The sequence below is a fragment of the Eptatretus burgeri genome, chromosome 11 (assembly GCF_056783735.1).
Source record: "Eptatretus burgeri isolate ZD-2024b chromosome 11, Ebu_testis_v1, whole genome shotgun sequence".
In the NCBI taxonomy this organism is placed as follows: Eukaryota; Metazoa; Chordata; class Myxini; order Myxiniformes; family Myxinidae; genus Eptatretus; species Eptatretus burgeri.
In genome coordinates, this window is record NC_140971.1 from 92,341,795 (window position 1) to 92,368,027 (window position 26,233).

At 45.0% G+C, this 26,233-nt stretch overlaps 1 protein-coding gene across 1 annotated transcript in view; it reads left to right on the top strand.

Annotated features, from left to right (window-relative positions):
• Positions 1-26,233, top strand: part of LOC147017657 (LIM domain transcription factor LMO4-like) — a 61,079-nt gene that overhangs the window by 6,375 nt on the left and 28,471 nt on the right. Inside the window, exon 2 of the mRNA XM_085847403.1 lies at positions 24,856-25,133. Coding sequence (XP_085703529.1) covers positions 24,865-25,133 — 269 coding nt within the window. The 5' untranslated portion in view covers positions 24,856-24,864. The remainder of the gene's footprint in view (positions 1-24,855; positions 25,134-26,233) is intronic.

Here is a 26,233-nt window from a genome sequence, read left to right on the forward strand (position 1 = left end):
GATATCACAATTCAGAAAAAGAGCTGATTATAATTCAGAAGCTGGCTGATCTCATTAACCTTTGGCTTCATGTAATAATATATACTGTATATTTATATATTTTTGAGATATGCCAGTGAAAGAGTGGAGGCCAATTATGGTTGTTCTTCAAGAAATGGCAGGGAACGACATTATTGTAATATGTATACTGTATAAGTTGTTGGCATCAGTACGTCAGAAGTTGTTTGTTTTTTAGAGCCTCGTGGAGGATCTCTAAGTCTTACTCACGTTGTTGTTCTTAATCTTCTTCTTGTGGACTTTTTTGTTTCACAACCCAGAGTTTTCATCGGATCTTCGTGAAACTTGCCATGTATATGCAGAAAGCCCACGCGCAGGCAGTAACCATCTCCGATTTTGGAAATTCTTCCAAGAAAAAAAAAAGTTGACGTCATAATATCGCCGCTAATGGAAATCGCCTATACCATTATCTCCGAAACTCGGCAAGCTGTTTGAATTTTGTTTGCGGGAATCAAGCCGGGCATTAGCACAGATAATTATTTATCGCAAACCTGATACATCACAATGATGTCATATTCGTTTTTATGACGTCATCATTAAGAGGACGAGGATCTTGGCTCATTTGAGCTTGTTTTGTAAGTTGTTGGCAAATTAGGGTTTTTCTCGCTCAACCCCTGAATCTCTGGGCAGGAATACTCGTCAGTCCCTCGGTCGGTGTTTTGAAGGTTGAGTAGACCCAGGTAATTGTCCTCACCTGTTTTTCACTTTTTCATCAATCTTTCGGCGATGCTCACATATGCTTCCGCAGCACCATTCACTTTGCTCTTGCCGGGGCGAGATGTTTCATTGTTGAAACCCCTACTTTATGCTGACTAGAATTTGGCCGACGTATTTTGTGGATGACAATCACCGATAACTGTGTCATACGCGGCGTTTCTGGGAAAACCACATTCATTTTGGTCACAGCAGTCTCAACCAGAGTATCAGATAAACATTTCATTTCGAAGAAATTGCTCTAATAATTTCTCCCTTCAATGCGCGACTTTCTAAATGACGTATGAATGCCAACGAGGTCTTTTGCGCATGCGGTGTGTGTGTGTGTGTGTGTGTGTGTGTGTGTGTGTGTGTGTGTGTGTGTGTGTGTGTGTGTGTGTGTGTGTGTGTGTGTGTGTGTGTGTGTGTGTGAGTTTTCAGTGACTCACTTCTGCTAACTGGGGCACTTTTAACCTGCCGTTGTTATGGTGAGATCTGGACGTGAAATCGTGTTTTTGAAATAATTTTCACCACTTAAATGAAAGAGTGGCAATTTGAAAATGGTTAGCCATAATTGTTGTTCCTGGATGCAAATCGGACTCATGAAAGTATAGGAAATACGAGAAATATCAGTGGATGAGACTGAGAGGTGTTGAGTTCCTATCATTTCTTGTCAATACAAGCGAGTGGCCGCAGTGGATGTATAACTAGTAGTAGGCGTCCACAACCTTCCTTGATCATGTTGTGAAACATCTGGCGAGAACCTCACTTTTTTTTTTCTCCTTTTCTTTTTCCCTCACTTTTTCAGCTTTATTCGCTTTTAAATTTGTTTTCTCTGCAGTCACTTGAGCGATTGACATGAAACTTTCAACATAGGGTGTCACAAACAATAAAAGTTTTAAAATCAAAGTCTCACCATTTAAAAAGTTTCTCGATGCTAACATATCCTCAGATACAAAATGTTAGCTCATTTGGAAAAAAAAAATTGAAGATGTGCATTTAATATGCAGTTGTCATGGCAAATTTGGTTTTCCAAATACCATGCATACACAACTATACAGGCATTTAAATAATTGGGAATAATTTATAAAGAAACGAGAAGGGCACTCGGTGGAGCACACACTTCCACCATGCTGTACAGTTTACATCTTCTATCCCACTGATAGTATAGGCCGAATCTGGATCCAGACCTTAACCAAAATGGAATTGGCTTGTTCTTGGCACCGACCCAACTCATTCATCAAGTTTTGTCAAAATCCGTCATCAACTTTTTGAGATGTTGTGTTATATGTCGTTTTTGACTCTATCTCTCAATGGTGAAGAATCACCCAAAACATTCTCGGATCCCGATCCGTATCTTCACCAAAATCGAATCTATTCTTCCTTGTCACGCATCCAACCTGTCCACCAAGTGTCCTCCAAATCCTTCCGTAACTTTTTGAGACATCCTGCTCACAGACAGACACAGGGTTGAAAACATAACCTCCTTCCACCTTTGGTGGTGGCGGAGGTAATGATAATGATTCATATTTCAAGATTCGTTATGTATTGATCAAAATAAAGATATGTAATGATTTTTCATCAGAATCTTTACCAGAGGTAGCATCACTTGACGTGTCACTTTCATCTTCAGCAGTTTCCATTGACTGTTGCTCCGCTATATCATTAATCTTCCAGTGCCATTCGTTTTTGAAATTATTCTTTATGTTCATGTTGTTCAGCAGACAGCTTCTCCTTGAGCTCTAGTTTTTTTTTTTTTAATCAACACCTGCAATTGAACCAGTCCTTGACTCATACTGCAGTAACAGAAACTGTCTGTCTCCTTTTTCATTCTTGATATTTTAAAATTAATTGACATGACTGCTATCGACCAGCTTATCAAGTATTGTAGTATATTTTTCTTGGTTTAACTTTTCTTTCTAGTTACTTGTTTTGTAATATTTCATCAGATAGACATTGTACATGTTGGTTGGAGAGATCTTTAATCTTCTTGCCAATGTGGTGCTTTTGTTGTATTGGCAGTCGACATTTGATCCAAGATGGCATCGGGTGATAACGAACACGATTTCCACCTTCAGTAATTGTGAGTTTTTGTGGTCATGATAAAACACAAAATTCTTCATCACGTCTTGACTCTCGATGGCAGTCGAGCACCTGATATCGTCTCACTTGGCTGACCAATTAAAATTATTTCATCAGTATCTCGTGTCACAGGTGGCTTGGCCTTTGCCATTGTTATCCTGAAAATAATTAAAAACATTCGCCAAACAAAAATGCAAGACGATGAAAGCCAAACGTTAGCCAAGAATAAAAGAACTACAAAATAGGTATCCTGTACAAGGTAACCGATGATTGTTACTGAAGTCAGCTAACCTAGTAAAATTAGAACTAACAATTAAAAAGACTGAGTGCCGTATTTCTGGATGAATACATGGTTTAAACCAAGTTTGTTGTGACAACCATATCTCGTGTGCAAGTTATGCATATCTTCAAAGACTTTGAGGGACCTCGAAATCATTTATAAATGGACAAATATTTGGCATGCAAGGATTTTTTTGTATCGAGAAACTTTTTAGATGGTGAGACTTTGTGAGTTTAAAACTTTCATTTATTTGTTTTTTGAGACACCCCGAGTACCTGCCCGTGGAGATTTTTTTTTTTTTTAAACAATGTTAAATGATGATTGGATGGAAAATTCGGCTGACTATCCAAAAATTCTGTTTTCTGTAAGCATGGGTTGCATCGTGTTTCACGTATCAGGAATAAATGGACTCGGCCTCCTCCGAAGATACACACACACACACACACACACACACACACACACACACACACACACACACACACACACGAACGCTTCTCCTTTTAGCAATAGATGCAAAAATCTTGTATAATTTCTCTTGTGGCCCTGGAAACAAACTATATTTATAACAGCTCACAAAGCTCTCACCCCCCCCCCCCTTTTCCCAACATTATTAATAGTAAACATTATTAATCGCCCCAAAAATGTCCCTCCTATCAGGAATCGGGCTGCGCTTTTGTACGCAGCTTGATGGAGTACTGCTCTCCCCTCTGGGCTGGTGCTCCTGTTTCTCACCTTTCTCGGCTTCACGCTGTGGAAACCAAGGTATTTAGGATCATTGGTATCTCCCGCGATGAGGCTGAGTCTTTGGGTCTCACTCCCTCATCACAAGCAGGTTGGTGGTCTTTCTGTCTTCTACAGTCTCCTCTCCAGCCTCCCCCCCCCGACCTCCCGCAGGGCGCTCCCCCCCCTCCCCCATATTTCCACAGGACGCTCAAGGTCCACTAGCAACCCCCTTCTGGTAAAACTACCAAAATCACAAATCACTGCTCACCGTCACTCCTTCATTCCTCTTTTTCCCTGCCTTTGGAATAAACTCCCACAATATTCAATCCCACTCTTCCCTCCAGGTCTTCAAAACAGCTGTTCACCATCATCTCTTATCTTCCTCTATCCAAAACCTTGATCTTTTCTACCTCCTTCATCCACCCCAATCCCACCTTCTTCAAATTCCCTGCTTTCCTTCCTGAAAGTCCCTGTGGTGTCCATCTTGTATACCCCGTGTTCCCCGCCCCATCCCTCTCCCTTCCACAGATCTCCTAATGTCTCTGTTCCCCACTGTTTTCCCCTTCCCTCTCCCACCCCTCTTGTCTCCTGCTCCCCTTGTTGTGTGTCTCTGTGTGTTAGCTCTCATATGAGCCTCGACAGTGTATACAAAAAAAAAAAACCAAGAAGCACCCAAACCTACATCTTGCTCCCACATGAATATAATCTCACACAAGCTTTGTGTATTTTCACACCGTGAAGATGCCTTCTGCCAAAGAGTTGATTTGCGTTGCTTGGTAATGATGCACAGCATCATCTTTCCAATTGCAGACGTCCTTTAGAAATATCGACAAGCCTGCCACGTTCATGGGAGGCATTCCCACAATGTTTAAAGTGCATTCAATGGTAGAGATCCATCAGGGGTTTGTATAGCACATGCCCGTCTACTTGGGCCTTGCACCCGCCCACATGGTTGGTAGTTTGCAGTACAGGCAGCTGCCCTTTCGGCGAGCTGAGAAAATTTTCCAAACCTTTCGTTGTGCAGAGGCACGGCCCTTTCTCTCGGGTACTTTTCCAAGTATTTTTGGCTTCTTTTAGAAGCTTCGTGAGCCATTTTCGGTCACGATCCTTATCTCGCTCACATGGTATATTTAATCGTGCCTCAAACATCGCCATTTTTAAAGGTTTCTGCACGTGCACACCAAACATTCTGTTGCAGATTACATCATTTTGAAAGTCCTGTAGTGAAAACGGACGAGTGCCAACTTTCTCACTTGAGTAGCTCGGCACTTCATGCATGTTTGGGTGTTCAGGAGCATGTTTATTACTATAGGTGCCACAAATTTTGCAGGACTCGACATACTGGCGAATGTCATGCGGCACGCTTGGCGAGGAAAGTTAGAGGTTATATGGCCCACAAGCTTTTGAGCTGCCCTAAGACGAGCGTTCATTCCCATGTGTCCTGCCTGACGATTATGCTTAATCAGTGTGAGCATGTTTGCTGGAATTACCACCCTTTCACTCTGCACAATAATAATAACCCATTTGTACATCATTAATTATATATTATCGATTCAGTATTTTCCTTTTCCTCCCCACCACAACCCGCAGTCGTTTCCTCCGTCACGGTTAAATCCTCCCTGGTTTAAAAAAATATATATTACTGATTGCGGTTGGAGAAATAAACCCATTGGGTTCGAAAGTTTAAGTTTCCTCGTGTCTCTCCTGACGACCGACGTGCCACCGCCATTAATTCGGAACGCCTCATTTGAGCCACTCGGGACTTCGCGGGACTTCAACCTCCCGCCGCTACGAGCCCGACATTAGTTGAGCCGTCGACGCTACATTGGTGTCAGAAATGTGGGATTTGGAATCCGAGGACTTCCAAATTAAGAGTTAATTGGTTTCAGGAGAGCGCAGGCGACGGCGCTGAAAATTTAAAAATACTTTTCTTTTTTATTTCCTTGGTGTGCGCAGGAAAAAGCCGCTGCACAAAATGGCGGGTGTACAGAGACATGCGTGCGGTCGAGGGAGACTGTGAGGATGAAGGAAACGAGCCGAGTTTGGGACTTAGCGAAGAGGTTAGGGTAAGAAGCCTCCCCCATTCCTGAGAGATCAAGACAGGAAGCCGGTGCGGTGTCCAACCAGGACTTATTTCATTTACTATTTGAACAAATGAATAAAATGGATCAAGGAAATAAAGAATGAATGAATAAAATGGGTGAAGAAATGAATAAAACTAATGACATTCTAGCAGTGCAGTTAGGGGCACTGCGCCGTTAAATAATGGCCCCAAACAAACATGTCCCCTCCTGTGCCCAAAGGTTGGTTTAACTTTGGGGTACAGGAGGGGACATGTTTGTTAAATAATAATTGGCTGGAAGAATATCGTGCTGGTGTAGATGTCGTTTTGTGCCAGGAAGAGACCAGCCATGTGACAAGCTGGAAAGAGGGTATAGAAGGGGACAGTACAGGCTCCGTAGTTTGTGAAACAACCTGCGTGGTTTGTGGTGTGGCACTCATGGGTGTGCAGTTGGGCCTGGCAGGGGTTCCTCTGGCACGTCGGGGACCGACAGGGTATGACGCGGCGCTGGCTCGGAGACACGTACAGGCAGCCGAACCTGAGCCGGCGAGCCAGGTGTGTGAGCCTGTGGGGTGACGGCCGAGCCTGCTCATGGTGGTGCTGGAGAGCGAGGCTGCGTCATTCGTCGGGTGAGCTGGTGTCAGCAGTAGTTGTGCTGGTTCCCGAGATGTGCCGGGTGAATCCTGTTGGGGTTGACTCGGTGCCCAGGGTTGTCGCTCCTCATGTGATTTGGTTGACATGGGGCAGCAGGTAGGGAAAAAGTTGAACAGCAGGGCATTGATAAAGAGACAGGCCCATAGCGGCCTGTCAGTTAGAGCCCCAATTGGAATGCAAATATTTTGTGCTGTGAATTCAGAGGTAGGAGCTTTGAGTCATGAACAGCTGGCAACTCATGACGATGGAGGAAAGATGGAAGAGCGGGAGGCTCAATGCCACCAGCAAATTTTAAATTTAAATGGGAAATTATTTTATAGCATCCTTGGCATGAGTTGGTCCCGAGGCTGCAGAATTCGGAGGTTAAGGGGGCCGTCTGCGTCCCCCTTGGAGATTGGGTTGGGGCAGGCAGCAAGGGAGCTGCACTGGCAGAATTTTGACATGGCATCCGGCCACGGGTGCTGTGGCAAGACCTGGCCCCCTCGAGGAGTCTGGTGTAGTGTGGGGTCCCCTGTCCATCAGCGCAACCCTAACACTGCACATCGCCGGGTGAACACCATCCTTATTGTTGAGCATGGTGGTGGCAGCATCATGCTATGGGGCTGCTTTTCATCAGCAGGGACTGCCAAACTTGTCAGGGTAGAATGGACAATGGACGGTGCGACGTACAGGAAAATCCTTGATGAAAACCTGCTTCACATAGCCATGAATCTGAAACTGTGTAGGAGGTTCACATTTCAGCAGAACAATGATCCAAAGCACAAAGCTAAAGCCACATTGGAGTGGCTGAATTAGAAGAAAATTGCCACGATCATGGCAAAGAACATGTTCTAGTGAGGCCACGATCATGGCCAACAGCACTCAAATGGTTAACGGCGTCATATAGGACACAAACAACAGGCACAAAGAACAAATGCAACGTGTTAAGGTTGTGTAAAAAAGGTTGTGTAATATGCATCAATGGTGGTAAACTTCCAGAATATATTTTATTTCCACAAACTTTAAAATCTCTTATTTCAATTGAATTATATACTTGAATACTGTAGAACACAAATCGCCTTTTTGGCACTTTCAAAACCCTTCCTCGAAGCAGGACTTGGACAAAATGTTACGTCATCGTGACCAATCAAATTTGTGGCTCGTTGACCCCATCCATGACCTTGCTTCTCAAGACGTAACGGGGTAATGTGTTCTGTGAACTGTCCAGCTTAATAAAGGATCCAGAGATTAATTGAGGAATTGCAGACCTGTCAGTTTAACTTTAGTTGTAGGGAAAGTTTTGGAATCATTAATTAAGGAATGGATAAGGAACCATTTTAGTAATTCCAAACAAATTAAAGATTGTCAGCATGGATTTACTAAAGGGGGGTCATGTGTAACAAATTTATTGGAGTTCTACGAGGCAGTTTCTTGATTGATCCCAGTTGCTTTGAAGATCGGCTGAAAAAGACAGGACGTCTTACATTAGAAAGGAGACGATTATGATGGAATCTGATGGAGATGTTTAAGGTAATGAAGGGTATAGACAAAAAAAGTAGGGAAAAGTTTTTCAGCAGAATGGACACTTACGGGATGAGGGGGTCACAGTTTAAGAGTAAAGAAGAGTTAGAACAGAAGTAAGACGGGCGTCTTTCACTCGGAGAGCAGTGAATGCATGGAGTGGTCTCCCCGCAAAGATGGTGACAGTTGGTCAGCGGATTGTTTTTTAAATTGAGTTGGATAGGTATCTGCAAGTAATAGGTATGGGGAGTACTAAATGTTATCATGATTGTGCAGCAGGCTTGATGGGCCTACTAGCCTCCTCCTGCATTGAAGTTCCTTCTATTTCCTTGATATTATTATAATAAGTTTCACAACAAATTGTTTGATAAAGAAAATGACATTCTGTTCCATCTTCTTTGAATGCCTAACTTGGACAGCAACATTCCGAGAAAGCTCTTCTATGGTACAGGTACAGGTGAAATGACCAGAACAGTACAGCACAGAACTTATCAATAGATTAAAACAGCTGCTCAGACGTTTACTAAAACATGGAGCTGCAGTTATCAGGTAAAAACAAATGTTATTTAAGGTCGCAAATGGCACCATATGAAATTTAAATATAACTAGAAGGAATTTAAAATGCAATGCCCATCCGCATCTGCTTTGTAATCAAAGTTGACAAACACAAGAGCGAAACAAAAAATGTTTTCAAAAATTCTAAATTAGTGTTCTCCATATTCTGATAATGAACATTTGTTGAAAATTTGATGACAAAAGCACCAAATAAGATGACTTTGATGAGAGCAAGTACCGAGCCAAGGACGGCAGCTTCGGCGAGTGGCACCTGGAGTTGCGCTAATCGACATGCGCTTGGAACACAGCCTGGTCTTGTGGTTTGTTGGATATTGCCGACTTCATTCCGTCGAGGATTGAAGAGACCGAGACTGGGCATATCGGGAGGTCATGAGTATTGACATCGTCGCCACTTCGGGGACAGATGGGGGAAACGGAGCACGGATATGGAGACTGCTTGGTCCATGAGTAGTGGTTCGTTTCTGGGGTGAAGATTGATGCGTCGGGACCAAGGAAGGCTCCATTCAGTCTGAGAGACTCACGAGTGGAGATGACGACCGGTGGGGACGGCGCGTACACGCATGTGCACACATACATGAATCATGATTATACACATATTACAGATGACCAATTATACGTATTATCTAAATGCATATTGATATTTGATTGTGCACATATTGAACATGATTATGCAAATTATACATACACACACAAACACAATCGCAAAAAAGACAAAAGAAAAATACAAGACAAAATATCAACAGATAAATATATATATATATATATATATATATATATATATATATATATATATATATATATATATATATATATATATATATATATAAACTGGGAGAAACACAAAAGAGCAGGGAAATATAAAAAAAGAGTTCCACAGATTGGGGATAGACAAAGAAGGGTCATTGAAATGACTAAAAAGAGGTCAGCCCAACGAGAACGGAGAAGGAATCATGAAATTAACTGGGATGGAGAACAAATCATGATATTGTTGCGGTTCTCGGAACCGCATGCATCCAACAGATAGGTGTCCCAAGCCAGTCATTCCATCATTATACGTGTAGATAGTCCCCTTCCTTTTGTTTAGCGGGACAACAAGGGAGTGCGTTGTGATGATCTAATAGCTAGGGTTGCTTAAATCATTTTTTTTCTGCATTTCTTCCCCATTCTTCTTTCCGTCTGATTATTCCTGAGGTAAATCAGCCACGTGCGCCTTCGCTGTAAGGTGGGGCTTCGTGTAGGCCAGCGCGTGCGACGCCGCTGTGAGAGAACTGCTGCACCGAGATCCTCATTCCCGGGCGAGCCCTAACCCCGGCGTGTGCGGCGAGTCATGTGTGCTTGGCAATGCGGGGTTGTCGACTCGACCTTCCGATGGTCTGGGAAGGATTGCCAGTTGCATTGAAAAGGCATGCGAATGAATGTCTCTTTAGAGGCTGCACGAATGGTGTTTTTCACGGCACGGGAAACACAGCCAGCACGACGCCTACGCTGCACGAAACTCGTACGGAGGCCGATAAAGCCGACTCCACGCCATGCTTGGTGGGACACAAGTGTGCGGAGAAGAAGTGGCTTGTTCCTTTTCAACCTCTATATCCAACACATATTGGTGTACGCCCTGCGCACACGCTAGCGGAGTCGCATGAACGCGAACGCGGGCCACGTGCGTAATGGCGGAACCGCACGCACTGTATGGAATGTGCTCGAAAGCAGACACGTACGTCGCTCGTGAAACGTGCATGGATTTATCCATGGCGATGTACCTTCGGTCCTCACTGGCAGCAGTGGATTCTCCATGGATGGTGAACATCTTCTCTCCTGTACAGCCAGCGAGACTGTGATCGAGCTGAGGAATGTACAGTGCAGGCCACGTTGGCGCGCGCAAAGCGAGCGTGTTGATAGACGCTGGGCGAACGCCCGAGCGGGCATGCAGGACCCTTGACCGGTCGCCTGGGTATGGCCCGGGGGTTTTTGCAGGACGATTCGCGTGCCAATTTTGGTGTGGGCGATTCGTGTCATGCTGTAGGGTCAGAGCGAAATATGTTCACTGTCTGGGATGGCCTTTCCGGAAACGAAGTGAGGCGGTTTCCGGCCAAAGTTGGCAGGCCATGTGAGGGGTTGGGGCCAATCGGAGCACCCGATTCAGATGATGAGGTTTTGATTCGGGGTGGCCCCTCTCCCCGAGCTGCGAGTCCCATAAAGGCCGGAGCAGTCTCTCTCTTGCCTCTTTTTCTGCCTCCCACTCTCGCCTCACCCTCGTCGACACCCCCACGACCCGCCTCCTGCTGTCTGGACTCCGCATCCTCATCTCCACCCACACGACGTTGACCCCACCCACCTACCTGGTCCCGCCTATCACTCCACCCTCGCATTCTGGACTCGCCCCTTCTCGACTCGAGCTCCTCCTTTCACAAACACGGTATCCACATGTGCGGCTGAAGTCAGAGACAGCGCGCCCACTGTCGGGTACCGCACCACGGAGCACCCCCCTCCACCCCCCCCCCCCCCACCGAAACGTATTGGTGGCGCGTCGTGCTATCGAGCACAAAGGTACCGAGATCATGGCCTCAACTCCCCTCCCTTCCTGGTTGCAAAACTCCCTCTTCATCGGGTTTTGTGTGTGTGTGTGTGTGTGTGTGTGTGTGTGTGTGTGTGTGTGTGTGTGTGTGTGTGTGTGTGTGTGTGTGTGTGTGTGTGTGTGTGTGCTGGTGCCTGTCTGCTTTAGTAAGACTGCAGAAGATTGTAATTATTGTTGTTATTAATTTCGCGTTAAGTCTGCTCTGTGTCCCCTTTTGTAAGTTGCCTGTTTATTTGCTGCCCCACACCTCTCTCCCCAATCTCTGCACAACACACCCCAATAAATCTTTATCGTACCACATACCTTTCCTCGCCCATATTAAATAAATCATTATTAGGAATGTTCCCAGCTCGTCTTTGTGGTTTCTTCCATTGATCCAGCATGGTCTGAATCCAAGTTTAGCCAGGACTTTATTCCGCACGATCCGTTCCTTTTAGCCGGTACGTCCTTGGCAGTGTCGCTCGGCTGCATCCGATCCGGTAAAGTGATCCGGCCCGGTAGAGTGATCCGGTTCGGACAAGGCGTACCGAGGGCGTGTTCCCCGATAATTAAACCACATGATGAATTAGGTAACCCGATTAACCCATAGACGGGAGGACCCGAGGTCACGCGGTTGAGTTATTGGCATCCATGGTCAGTTAAGCGACCTGCCGCGTCACGGAATTATCTGTGTGTGATGGCCTACAATTCCGGGGAGTCTGGTGGGAACCGACATAGCTTCTCCCACCTAGTGGTTTTCTCACCCGACCCCCCGGCCTGCAACAGTTGGTGTCAGGAGTGGTACGGACCCATAAAAAATTTGCAGGATTCGAACCCGCAACAGTTTGATGTCAGGAGTGGTTCGGACCCATAAAAAATTTATGGGATTCGATGACTCACACGTTCGATGATACCAACAATTTGGTATCTGGAACGGGATTCGAACCAGGGGTGTGCTTAGCAACCCCCCCCCTCCCCCAGATAATTAAGAGCAGGATTCAGATTTTATTTAATTATCGGTACAGACCATGGCGGACCAAGACGAGCTGCTTCAGGTGGGTTTTGAGAGTACAATATTAGAGGACTCCGTGGCTCAGGACAACAGTTTTGAGGGAGATCATTCCCTGCAGCTATACCTAGAGGTAATGGGGGCAACCGCGTCTATAACAATGCTTGAGGACCCCCTGCATCAAATTTCCTTCACAGAGGACCGAGCGATCCCTATCGGATCCTCACCCGATCATAGCAGATCGGCTCCGCCAAAGCCAATGGACACGGACCAGTTGATGGAGATAATGAAACAAATGATGAAGTGCATGGACCTGGGGCGAAACCAACAGAGGAGTGATATGCAAACACTGAGAGGTAATATGGAAAAATGGATTGGAATATGCAAACACTGAAGGCGGGTCAGGAGGAAATTAAGGCAGAGCTGGCAGAGGTGAAGGGCGAAATGAAAAACATGGACCTGAATTTTACAAATGGGATCAGGACTGTACGTGGGGAAATGACCGAGTTGAAGGGGAGTGTGTAAGGTGTTCGCCCTGCGATGACGACGGGTAAGGTCGAGGTGACGAGCAAAACGTTGGTGGTTGGGAGAGAAACATGTGAACTCGGACAGGTTGAGACAAAGAACCAGGAATTGGGCACCATAAAGGAGGAATTAAAAGAGGTGACAGAGACGCAGTGTGTGTGTGTGTGTGTGTGTGTGTGTGTGTGTGTGTGTGTGTGTGTGTGTGTGTGTGTGTGTGTGTGTGTGTGTGTGTGTGTGTGTGTGTGTGTGTGTGCTGGCGCCTGTCTGCTTAAGGGGCTGTCACACCTTGACGTTTTCGCCAGTGTATGGCAAGGTCTCAAAATGTATATAAAACGCTGGCGTATGCTGAACTATTGATGTTTTTTTGAAGTTTTGGGCGTATAATAACGTGTTGGACGTATGCATAACGTATTAGTAACGTACACAGAACGTTTTAATCACATATAGATAACTTATACCAACGAATTCTGAGCGTGTTGTCGGCGTTCACAACCTATGCCCAACGATAGTGTAACTTATGCATAGCGCGCGGTAGCGTATCGCCGACGATCACGTGGCGTAGGCTATTCATAGGCTGCGGCTCGACGATTCAAATCATAACCGCACTAGACATCGAAGTGTGAAGTGGCTGTCACACCTTGACGTTTTAGCCATCGTATGCCGACGTATGAAAAAATTGCCGAACCAAGCTGGCACACGTCGAATACGTTCTGGGTAAGTTTTGTATAAGTTAAGAGCACGCTGGCATACGTCATAGTATGCTGGCATACGTCGTAGTTTTCTGGCATACGTCGTCATACGCCGAGTACGTCGAGAAATTTTCAGCATGTTGAAAATTTCTCGACGTACTCGATGTATGACACACGTTCCGCATACGCTGGCATAAGTTGTAGGCACGCTACGCGATCGTTGACACACGTCGACACACGTTACTTGTAAGTTACTCAAAAGTTGAAACACATCGAGGTAATGGTTAGCGTCAGTGTTCCAGACTCCCTGGTTTTTTTTGTTTGTTTGTTTGTTTTCTTCTTCGGTATGACGGTGAAGTTGACACTTCGATTTCTAGTACGGTTATGATTTAAATCGTTGAGCGGCAGTCTATTAATTATATTATATTATAACCGCAATAGAAATTGAAGTGTTAACATCACCGTCATACTGAAGAAAAAAAAACAAGGAGTCTGGAACACTGAGGCTAACCATTACCTTGACGTGTTTCGACTTATGAGTAACTTGCAAGTAACGTGTGTGGACGTGTGTCAACGATCGCGTAACGTGTCTACAACACGTTACTCATAGGTATGAAATAAGTTTTGGGTACGCTAAACATTACCTCGATGTGTTTCGACTTATGAGTAACTTTCAAGTAACGTGTGTCGACGTGCGGCAACGATCGCGTAATGTGCCTACAACTTATGGGCAGCATTATGCGGAACGTGTGAGTCATACGCTGGCATACATCAGAAAATTTCAAGCATGGAAAATTTGTCTAACACCTCGGCGTACAAAGACGTATGCCAGCATACTACGAAAAAATCCAGCGTACTAGGATGTATGCCAGCATGCTTTTAACGTATACAAGCTTACCCATAACGTATTCGCCATGTGCCAGCGTTTTAGCCAAATTTTGCACATGTCAGGCAAAATTTAGCATACGTCAGGCTGGCTAAATCGTCAAGGTGTGACAGGGCCTTTAAGTAAGACTGCAGAAAATCGTTATCATTATTATTCTTATTAATTTCGCGTTAAGCCTGCTCTGTGTCCCCTTTTGTCAATTGACTTAATAAATCATGTTCCCTGCTCGTTTTTGTCTTTTCTTCCATTGATCCAGTATGGTCCGGATCCTACTTTAGCTGGAACTTTATTCCCCACGATCCGTTCCTTTTAACCGGTACGTCCTTGGCAGTGTCGCTCGGCTGCATCCGATCCAGAAAAGTGATCCGATCCGGTAGAGTGATCCGGTTCGGACAAGGCGTACCGAGGGCATGTTCCCCGGTAATTAAATCACGTGATTTATTAGGTAACCCGATTAACCCATCGACGGGAGGACCCTAGGTCACGCGGTTGAGTTATTGGCATCTACGGTCGGTTAAGCGACTCGCTGCGTCACGGAATTATCGGTGTGCGACGGCCTACAATTCCGGGGAGTCTGGTGGGAACCGACACAAGTAAGACAATATGCAATTAACTACAAACGAACTATAGTTTGAGACTGTGCAGGGCTCAGTGACGATCCTGAAGAGAACCATCAGAACAAAACTCTGAGAACGACGCAACTTCACAACTTAGGCCGTGAATCATGATCCTTCGCCGGAATGAAGGTAGATACTTCGAGTACTGGGAGGACTCTGTTGCACCCTCTGGAACCCGAATTATGGAGATAACAATCATCGACACACACACACACACACACACACACACACACACACACACACACACACACACACACACACACACACACACACACAACGTGATTGCAAAACCAAATCCGTGTCCCACTGTGTGGAAGATGAGCTAGTAAGATTGATGAAGCATTACAACAAATGCATTTTAAAGTATTTTCAGTAGTTATTATGGGATGCCGTATATCACGTGGGAAATCCGTCACAATGCCCGTTGTCTTTTGTTTGAATAACACTTTGTTAAGTGAAATGGCCGTGCTGGATAAAAGTACGTTTTATCTGCTGAGCAAGATGTGCATTATTTACTGGTAGTGTAAGATTGTATGTGTGTTGTGAAATCATCGAATCTATGATGAAGATTGTCAGTGGATGATATTACATATGCCTGGTGTTGGCTTAATGTTTAGGGTGGTGGGGCTTGGGATCCTAGGGTCCTGAGTTCAAATCCCGCTCTGCTGTTGAATTAATACCAGGTGGGGTTGATTCGACCTGTCATCCTTCCGAGGTCGGCAAAATGAGTGCCAGCATGCTGCTATACTGTGTCGGAGTGGAGACCCGTCCGGGATTGTGCCTAATAGCCAAGGAGACTGCTTAGGCAGCAACAACACTCTGCACAGAGTATGGTCCTGATTGATGGATGGATAGTACATGAAACCCTCTGTAGATGTAAAGCCATATGCTACAAATATAAAGTTTGAATTCTGAGGTTGCATTGCCAGCTGGACCCACGACAAGCTCACAGCTGCTGAGGTCGTGGATTTACTGATGCGGACCCACCCCCTGGATCGTGTGGACCCATCGTTTGGAGAGGTTCTGGGCTGAAAGGGTCGTAACGTCGATGAAGGACTGAACCCAGCTGATGATCCAGGCAATCATAGAAATAGAAATTAAAAAAAAACTATCAATTGTTTCCACGTTACAAACATTACAAACATTGTTACTTTAGGTGTACGTACACCTATTTTGAGGTTTGCATTTAACATGAAGTTGAGTAGAGGATGTTGCAGAATTAAGAATAGCCCTGGTTGTTCAGTCAATCATTAGGTGTTTGTGTGTTTCAAGTTCTATTTGGTGCGGTCATCGGTAACTCAGATATATGATGTTGATGATGGGACATCAAATGTACTGTTGAAGGAAACCAACTTATGTTTCTTGCATCGAAGTCGTTCTTCCAGTGTTTTCGACTCCTCTCCCACCCATCCTCCCCCAACTACGGCCCACTGGGCCAGCTATTATATCGTGTGCAAGTTGAAAAGCAGTTGGTGTGTTAATTAACACTTCATCAATATGAAATTAACAGCGCAGAGTATATTAAGTATGCTGCTAATGAATTTGTGTTAATTGGTTCAAGAAGTGATCCAGTTTGCAGAGGAGAGAGAGGTCTCCCACTAGGGATTTTGAGTTTGGACCAGGGAAAGGCTTTCGACAAGGCGTTTCATTAACACATTGTGGTTGCTTTGGACCATTTTGGCTTTCGGGCCAAACCTATTGCGTTGGGTCAGCCGTATGTATGGGGATGTTGAAGCTGAGTTTTGGTCAATGAATGTGTGTCGTGGGCTTTTCCGGTCACTTTTGGGGTCCGGGATAGTTATCACCTGTTGTTGTCATCCTTTGTATGGAACCCTTTGCGATGCAGACTGTGAGTGGACCCATCTTTCTCTGAGGTCTGTGTGCCTGGGACCCATGAGGAGCAGCTAAAGGTGAGCTTGTACATGGATGACATGCCGGCGTTTGTCACCAACTCTGTTGCAACGTGTAGGCTGGCACGTCACTGCGAGCGATTTCAATCGGCCTTCTCTTCCAAAATTAATCCGAGTGACGAGTGACGGGTGACGTTGACAGTTGCTTCTTGACAGCTTTGCCATATGTCTTTGCAGGGGTACATTAGTTATGGAACTATGTTTGATAGTGAGATTCTTGTTTTTGGAATGTATCTCCCCGGTTCCTGTTTTGATGGAACGGGCTCTGGAAAAGCAGTTTTCAGCTTATTTTGGGGAACCTGAGAAGAGCGTAGGAGAACTGTGGTCAGGAAGAGCGTCTCCCTGGGAGGGAAGTCCTATGTTTGTACGCTTCGATCTTTACTTTTTCATGTACCCTTGTGAAAATGGCTCTGTCAGAGGATCCAAGTCGCTCCTTGGTGTGGGACTTTGTGGGTTTTCTTGGGGTCGCTTCTGAGACATTTGGATATGTGGTCCCTTCTGCTGTCTCGGCCCTTCTCACAATTGTGCCCATGTTATTTTAGATTCATTGAGGCATTTAGGAAGGATCACAACATCTTAACCATTTGTTTGGCTGTTGTCACAAGTTTTAAAACGTATATATCTCAGGGAAGTGCATATATTGCATGGGAGCCATGTTGTAGCACAAACGACATAAAATGTTTTGGCCCCTTGTCTTAGGAATAACCGTACAACGATATATTGAGTGTCATGTTGCTCATGAGCACCTTTCGGTACTCGTGTTTGTTCTGGAGGAAGTTATCAACTTCAACTCTGTGTTCTCCTCCTTGGTGTACAGGGGACAAAACTGTCCAGCATGTCCTTAGAGATGCCCTGTCACCAGAAGTGGCAGGTCACGTGCTGCCGGCCTACTTGAGCAATACATGCCCTGGCTTGTGATGATTGGATGGGATGTCTTTACATTTTGTTGGTTCAGCTCCCATCCAGTGCACTGCCACAAGTGGAAGAGGGCTGGGCAGATAGTCAATCTCATTAGGGCACCCCCCATCCATACTCGGGTCACTCCCATCCAGAATCATGATCTCCTATACCCCAAATAGCCCCATTCCCAAGCACTCTCCTTTTCCAGGTTATTGTGATTTTTTTTCTCCCTCACCCTCACTTCTCTTAATTTGTTAGTTATCGGTGGGTTTGTTCTTTTCTCCGTTTCATCCCCACTCTACTCTACTCTCCTCTTCTTGTGTGCAGCTTGTTCACCCCATGTCCTTCTCCCTCTCCCCCTTGGTCTCGCTCTCACTTCTACTCTGCTGTTGGTGTTTCCCTCTTACCGAGCTTGCTCCCCCGAGCTCCGGAAGGTTTGGACTGTCCCGATGATGGGCTTGTTGGCACCCCTGTTCGGATGTGATCTTCCATTGACTCATGCCTCGGAGGGAGCCCAAGGAGCTGAAGCTGGTGACTCTTCAGCCCTGGGCGGGGTCTCCAATGGGCACAACTGGGAAAGATCTGGGCCAGTTGGGTTCTTTTGCTCAGTTTGATCTATCTTTGGTTTGACACAGTCAAACCTGCTCTTGCGGCCACCTTGTTTCACCAATCGCTCGGCTTCAACGACCATGGTGAGGTCATCTCAAAATAAAATCTCAGTGAATGGTCCTTCATTTAGACTATCTGCTTGATATGACCAGTGGCCACTTATTTCCTTCCTGAAATGACCGTGTAACCTCAATTAAACAACCTCTAAAGCGGAAAAGTATTGCGTCTAATCACCAAAATGGACAAGTGTAGCATAATACAGTTCCTTTGCAGTAGTGTTCAGTGAGATGTGACTATTAAACAAAGTGCTTCACCGGATACCATTTTTTTATATTCATTTTCGATTGATATTTTGTGCTGTGTGCTTGTATAGTTCTTGTCATTCGATGAGACGAAACTACTCAACCATTTTCCTGATTATTACACAAATTTGTAAAATGGTCACACTACTTTGAGTGTGGAAACTGGTCACGTGACTCCTGAGTCCTCAATCAAAACACTTTGCTGCACTACATTGAACTTGTCCCTTTTGGTCCCTTTTGGTCCCTTTCGGTAATTGGACCTACCGTGAAAAAGGTGGAGGTGGGAAAAAAGAAGTCGTTATTAAATACTAGCAAATACAACCCGTCGCTTCGCTGACTGGGATAATAAGGGGTGGGGGGAGGAGAGAGAGAGAGGACACAGGTGTAGGGGGAGGGGGAGGCAGAGAGGATGAAGAAGGGGTAGCTATGAGGGAGGTGGGGAGAGCAACACCTCACCAAACGTTGCTATTCACTGCGGGAGGGAAGAGATAGAGAGAGATAGAGAGACAGAGACAGAGACAGAGACAGAGACAGAGACAGAGACAGAGACAGAGACAGAGACAGAGACAGAGACAGAGACAGAGACAGAGACAGACACACAGACAGACAGAGACAGAGACAGAGACAGAGACAGACACACAGACAGACAGAGACAGAGACAGAGACAGAGACAGAGACAGACACACAGACAGCGAGAGAGTGACAGAGGTGTGGGAGGAGAGTGCTGCATTTTATGAGGAGGGGGGAGCAAGGAGTTGACAGTGAGAGAGAAGGGTGGGTCAGGTCAGGTATGGAAGCATGTGCCAGAGCAGCGCATTGCTGCGTCCACTTTCCGCCGGTACTCCAGGGGCCTCCGTCTGGCCATTCCCTTGGCAAATGCCTGGCCCATCCCCATCTCCTTGAGGTGCTAATCAATGTGCTGCAACCATGAGGCACGTGGTCGGACCATTGGCCTCCTCCACTCACGAGGCCCCCTCACTGAGAGAATCTGGTGAGCAGGATCAGCGTCAGGAAAACAAGCCACATGTTCATACAACCGCAGCTGATGCTCACGGACCATGTAGGTAACAAATCTCATTTGAGTCTCAGCAACCGCTCGTTGGACACAAAGTCCGACCAGCGATAGCCAAGGATTCTCCGAAGAGACCTGGTACCAAAGGAATTAAGTTTCCATCTCAGATCCCTGGTCAGAGTCCAAGTCTCACATCCATAGAGGAAGACTGGAAGCACCAAGGACCTGAAGACTCGGACTTTCGTCCTCCCGCACAAGAACTGGTAGCACGACACCCTATGAACCAGTGAATCCATGACTCCCCAGGCCCGACCAAGACGTCTGTTGACCTCTGGCTCACAGCCAGCAGAGACATGAATATCACTGCCAAGGGAAGTGAATCTCTCTGTGACCTCAACATCCTCACCACAAACAGGTACAGACAGGATAGCAGCATCCAAGATGTCATTGAAAGCCTGGATCTTAGTTTTGACTGCAGTTTGATCTCTCCAACATCCTCCCCAGAATCCAGTCCATACAAGTGCTGAAAAGTTCTGGGGCCAGTACACACCCATGACAAACTCCAGTAACAACTGGAAATAGCTCGGAGATGGTACGAGCACATCTCACAGCACTCTCAGTACCAGAGTACAGTTCAGACATCAGATTGATCAGTTTTGGTGGCACCCCACGAAGACCAAGAATCCTCCAGAGGGCATCCCGAGAGCAGGGTGGGGGAGGGCAGAAAAAAACAGGTGAGGGGGGGAGGTGGGGTTAGCAAAGAGAATGATATGTGACGCTTAATTACAGAACACGAAAAAAAAAAACCAGAACAGCTGTACACACGACACAACAGAATTTGTAAAGTAATCCGCTGGCACATCTGCAAAAAATTTGACATTCCAGTTCCAGAAAATTTGTGGGGAAATGACCCAAAAGCAATCACTGAAAACATTGAAGTACCTACCGCTCACGTACGACCTTCTGATCCCATAAGGCGTGGACATCGAAAAACAAAGTATTACAACCAGATATCATACTTGGGTGCAAAAAAAAGAGAAGAAGGCATTGCTAATCGAGGTGTTCTACCGGTGATTTTGGATGAATGATGCAGAAATCAAGAAAATGACCAAATACCAAGACCTGAAGCTGAAGAATGCCAAAGTTGTACCTGTGATGATGAAGAACCTCACAGAGATATTAAAAACCATCCCTGGGGAAATTACTGCAAACGAACTTCAGTTGGAAGCCATCCTGGGCTCAGTGACGATCATGTAGAGAGTCCTCGGCACAAAACATTGAAAACAGAAAACTTCACAGCTCGGTCCATGAAAAATGACCCCTTAGACCTAAGTCACATTTGCTCTACGGCGAGGATATGGTGGCCGTACATCCTCTGAATTGACAGAAACGTGCGGCAGCCGCAGAGTTTCTGCGGTGGCCTCAGGGTGGCCCTATGCCGTTTGGCTATCTTTTACAGGCCGTAGGGGTCGCCGTGGAATTATAACGTGGAGTTATAACTTTTTTCATTTCTACGTTCGCCGTAGCAATTTGACAAGCCGAAAAAAAAAAAAACTGGTTAAAAAAAAAAATTAACCCACTTGTTACCGTCCGTCTGGCCGCACGTTCGCCTTAGGGCCCCCCTGCGGTCGCCTTGCGGGCACCTTGAGGCTACCTTGCGTCTGCCTTGAAAATTATATGGCCGCCACAGGAAACGCCCTAAGGTCAGCGTACGACATCAAGTCAAAGACCGATGGCAACCCCACGTTTTCAGTCTCCACAATTTCGAAATACACCGTGCGGCTCCCCGAAAAATAAAAACATATGTGACTGCTACATTGTGTGACCGTGGAAATACTGCGGCTGCCGTATAATTGCTAGGGGCCGTAGATTTTGGAGACCCCACGGCTGCCGTGGCAAATGTGACAGGCCTTACTGAAATGAAGGTGGCTACTTTGAGCCCACCCTTGGAGGACTCCATTCCACATTCTGAAACCCACATGTGTAGATACCAATCAACGACACACACACACACACACACACACACACACACACACACACACACACACACACACACACACACACACACACACACACACACACACACACATCGAGTTCTGTTCTGGTAATACAGTTGATATACGTACATGTGCAAAAATACATAAAAACGACAGACACAAAGATTTACCTACAAACAGAGTTCTTTAAAAGAGGAATTCAAGCGAGAAATTAGCAAAATTCAATTGAGAAATATATCAAGGCCCAGAACACAAAATATCAATCTCTGCTCTCTGCCTTCACAACCAGATCACGGCAAACACCTGGTCGGATGGACATTGTTTTTTTATATGTATCGATGTTGAAGTGAGGGTTGTATTATATTAAAAGGAGATCGCACAAAAGGTAAAACAAAACGATGTCCTATAAAAATAAAATTGCACATTTCCAGCAGATGAGACACCTTCCGAGCCACCAACCCCACGGCACCGCAGGGCCCAACACAGGCGGAAACGTACGTCTGTCTAATCGATGTTTCACTGAGAGCACAGATACTTTCACCAAAACAAACAACCAAGCAGTTTGGAGAGCACGTGCCAAATGGCTTTGCCACACATTAAACATACACTTCCCGGAGATGCCCGACTTTTTTTAAACGTCCGTTTTTTACCAGATTTGCTTTGATTCCCTGTGGAGTACACACAAGTTCCTCACGAACCCTCTGAAAATATAGACACAGATCTGGCAGACACTATGGATAGGCAGTCCCTCTGTTACCGAGGGGACAATACGCGAGGTGTGCCAGTGAATGCATTAAATCATACAACTCAATGAAGCTCGTTAATTTTGTTGCATTCCTCATTTTTTTTTTGTTCTATCAATATAATTCTCCAAACAATTGAAAAAGATAAGTTTAATGCTTTGGAAATTACACATTTTCTTGTGTTTGTATGGAGGAGGGTACATAGCCTTGTTTGCTTAAAGTAAACAGGTATATCGGCTTAATTATAAGACTCTTTATTTCTTTAAATTATCACATTTCACAACAGATTTCGACACATTGATTCCGGACAATATCCAATCCTAAAAACTGAAAGAATATTTTGATGATAAACTTTAATTAGTCCGTTGGAGTAGATCGTGGAAAATCGTATCATATAATCATATCATGTTACATATCGTGCTATATATATCATTTTGACGGTAACTCTCAATGGTGAAGAATCACTTCAAAAATTTAAAGTCTGGTATCGGGATTCTTCACCAAAATCTAATCGATTCGTCCTTGTCATACACTCAACCTGTGCACCAAATTTCGACCAAATCCATCCATAATCTTTTGAGATAACCTGCTCACAGAACGACAAACAGACAGGATTGAAAACATAACCTCCTTCCACCTTTAGTGGTCGAGGCAAAACACATGAAAAGAGCATTTTTCATTACAAAAAGAGTGCCTCCCCGTCCCAACAAAATGGTCACTTTTCACCATGAAAAGGGCACCCATTCTACTGTGTGTGTGTGTGTGTGTGTGTGTGTGTGTGTGTGTGTGTGTGTGTGTGTGTGTGTGTGTGTGTGTGTGTGTGTGTGTGTGTGTGTGTGTGTGTGTGTGTGTGTGTGTGTGTGTGTGTGTGTGTGTGTGTGTGTGTGTGTGTGTGTAAATATATCCTTGTATAAACATTCTCTCTCTCTCTTTCTCTTTCTCTTTCTCTTTCTCTTTCTCTTTCTCTTTCTCTTTCTCTTTCTCTTTCTCTTTCTCTTTCTCTTTCTCTTTTTCTTTCTCTCTTTCTCTTTTTCTTTCTCTCTTTCTTTCTCTCTCTTTCTCTCTCTCGGGGGGGGGGGGGGGGCGCACTTACAGCGCCCTTGCCTGTATGGATCTATCATCTCGATTTGTTGTCACTTTGTTGAAGCACCCCAATCCCAAGTGTTTGTTACAATGATACAGTTGTAGATTTCAGAGATTTCAAGAGATAGGTTTTCCCAACTATGAGTTGAGAAAAGTATGCTATCTCCTTTTTGCAATCAAGGTAAAGCTGACGTTTTGGACATTAGCTCTTCGTCAGTGCACTACAAATGACAAAAGCTCATGTAATTATGGTGATTCTAAATACATATTGAATTGATTCACTCAAAGCGTCGTTGTGGTTCTCTTTGGCGGGGTGATTTTGTTTTAAACACAATCGATCTACTGACGTTTGATGAAACAACTTTGAACTTTTGCTCAAAAATCTCCTCGAGGTGTCCGAACTGGGTCGTAACTGGATTTTAAATAATAAGTGTCAAGGCGAACATGAGCCGAACGCAAAAGCGGCCCTGATTTGTAACGATAGCCATTTGGGTACCGTAGACGTAGTGTGCTGAGAGCTTGCGGGGAAGGATCAGTCCTCACTTCCAGCACAGTCTCTAGCTGCCACACCTGCTGCTAATCACCCACTGCTCTCAAAGGGCAACACTATGTTAAACAAACAGTTGATAAAGACCGAACGGCAGTGACTAGGCACAGGATTGGACGCAAAGAGGCAACTCGTGTTTCTGCGAGGGGGAAGGAAACTCGCTCCATCACCCGGCAATCAGAGAGGGGGCGATGACCGTAACCTCCCCAAACAAAGGCACCTTTATCCGCACACCAATTCGTAACCACACCCCAAGCAAATGCTCACCCTCATTTCACGTGAGGACGTGAAAGGTTTCAATTAGTCTAAAATTGTTTCCTTATTTGCCGCCGGCGCTTTGCCCAATAAGTATCGCTTATGGCATTCTAAAGTGGAGTTCTAATGATGTATAACGTTTGTAACGGCTTTTAGTGCATTCTTTCTCACGTCGGGGCCTATCCACCTTTCCTCTGGCTTCTTGTATTCTAATGGAATTCCCTGCTCACGAATGAATGCACAGGTCGTGTGTTAGAAAAGGCTATTTTGTCTCTTGCCCATGTTGTTCACAATTCTGTGTCTCCTTGAAGACTTTCATAACGGTCTCTTTCAAAGCAAGTTTTAATACCTTGTACGTGCTGCACAATATTCATGGTATTTCAGAGTTAATAAACAGCACGATATTAGAAATCGATTCTCTTTAAAACAATTTTACTTGTTGGATTGTGAACTCTGCATTGAGCGACCCGTCCACAGCATTGAAACATACACGCGATTGCAATTTAATTTGTGATTGTGCGAATATAGATACGGTTAAGGTATATTGTTGCACAAAGTATGAACAAAGGCTGATGTAAAACTTATTCCTGCAGGACTCACCAATGCACTTGCCCACCATGGTGACCCCTCGCGGTGTGATGGGTCCCACCGCGGATGCGGCGAGTGCCGCAGGTGCAGGGACACCGACGTCGGTGCGTCCGTGTGCCGGTTGCGGGGCACCCATTTCGGACCGCTTCCTGCTGTTTGCTCTTGAGGCTTTTTGGCACACACGCTGTTTGTGCTGTATGTGCTGCCATGTACCCCTCGCCGATCTCGGGCCATCGTGTTACACACGTCAGGGAATGGTGCTGTGCCGGCGTGACTACATCAGGTACGCAACCTAGAAAAGTTACAGGAAAGGGCTGTTTGCTCTACATCATGTCACATACCAACAAAGACCACAAATCTGGATTAAAAAACAAGTGTTTCAGACCACAGCTGGAATTTTTGCTGGCATATTATTAAGTTTTAATTTATGATCTTCTTAGCTGAGTCAAGAGACTGGTGCTAAAAGATGAAATTTGCATCTAGCAAAAGACTCAAAAACGAAATGCTTAGACCTGCATTGTAATTGGTTTATTCCATGCATTATACAAGACGCATTAAATAATTAGAAATTAATATTGATATATTCTGTGAACAGAAAAATTATCGGATTTGCATCAGAAAGAAAAAAGAACTTCACATCTACCACCAAGATGAATGTTTAATTTGCACTTCATTGGCCACTTAATGTTTCCCCAATGTCCTTCCTTTCCCCAATTGTTTTTCAGGTTCATAAAAATTCTGTAATTCATTATAGTTGTATTTGGCGAAGGTTGGGCAAAGCACTGAAAATTCAGATCCGAGAGATAATGGATGACATTATCATTCCATCTTGTTCAACACATCTTTACCTTTGTCACACGGAATATTAACCCAAGCAGAACCGAGCTGGGCCTGCTGTGCTAAAGAAGAGGCGACTGATGTCAGAGCCTCCATCATTACATTTTGTGTGGCTCGTCTGACCTGCTAATGTTAAGGATTTGACCTCATTGTAGTGCAGATTTTATCATTTTAACACTGCAGATTTGGATAATTTTGACGTAAGACTTTTGCCGAATAATGTACGTGGTGTCCACAAATTACCGTTTTAAATTCAAACCACAATAAAAAATACAATTAAATGAGATACAAAGATCAGGTTTTCTGGCTGTGAAGGGACATTTCTGAAAGTTTTATTGTCGAGATTTGTCAAGATTATCTGAATCCAAATGCACTTATGGTGACTGTGCTCAAACGAATCAGGAATATGTTCAACGTCCTCACCACATCTGCTTGGCTGACCTGCCCCCTTCCTCTGCAAGATGCTACCAATCTCCATAAATTTTTGTTGCACTCATGAATCATTTTTCTCGATGACTGCTGTCTTTCATAGGTCGTCATGAAACT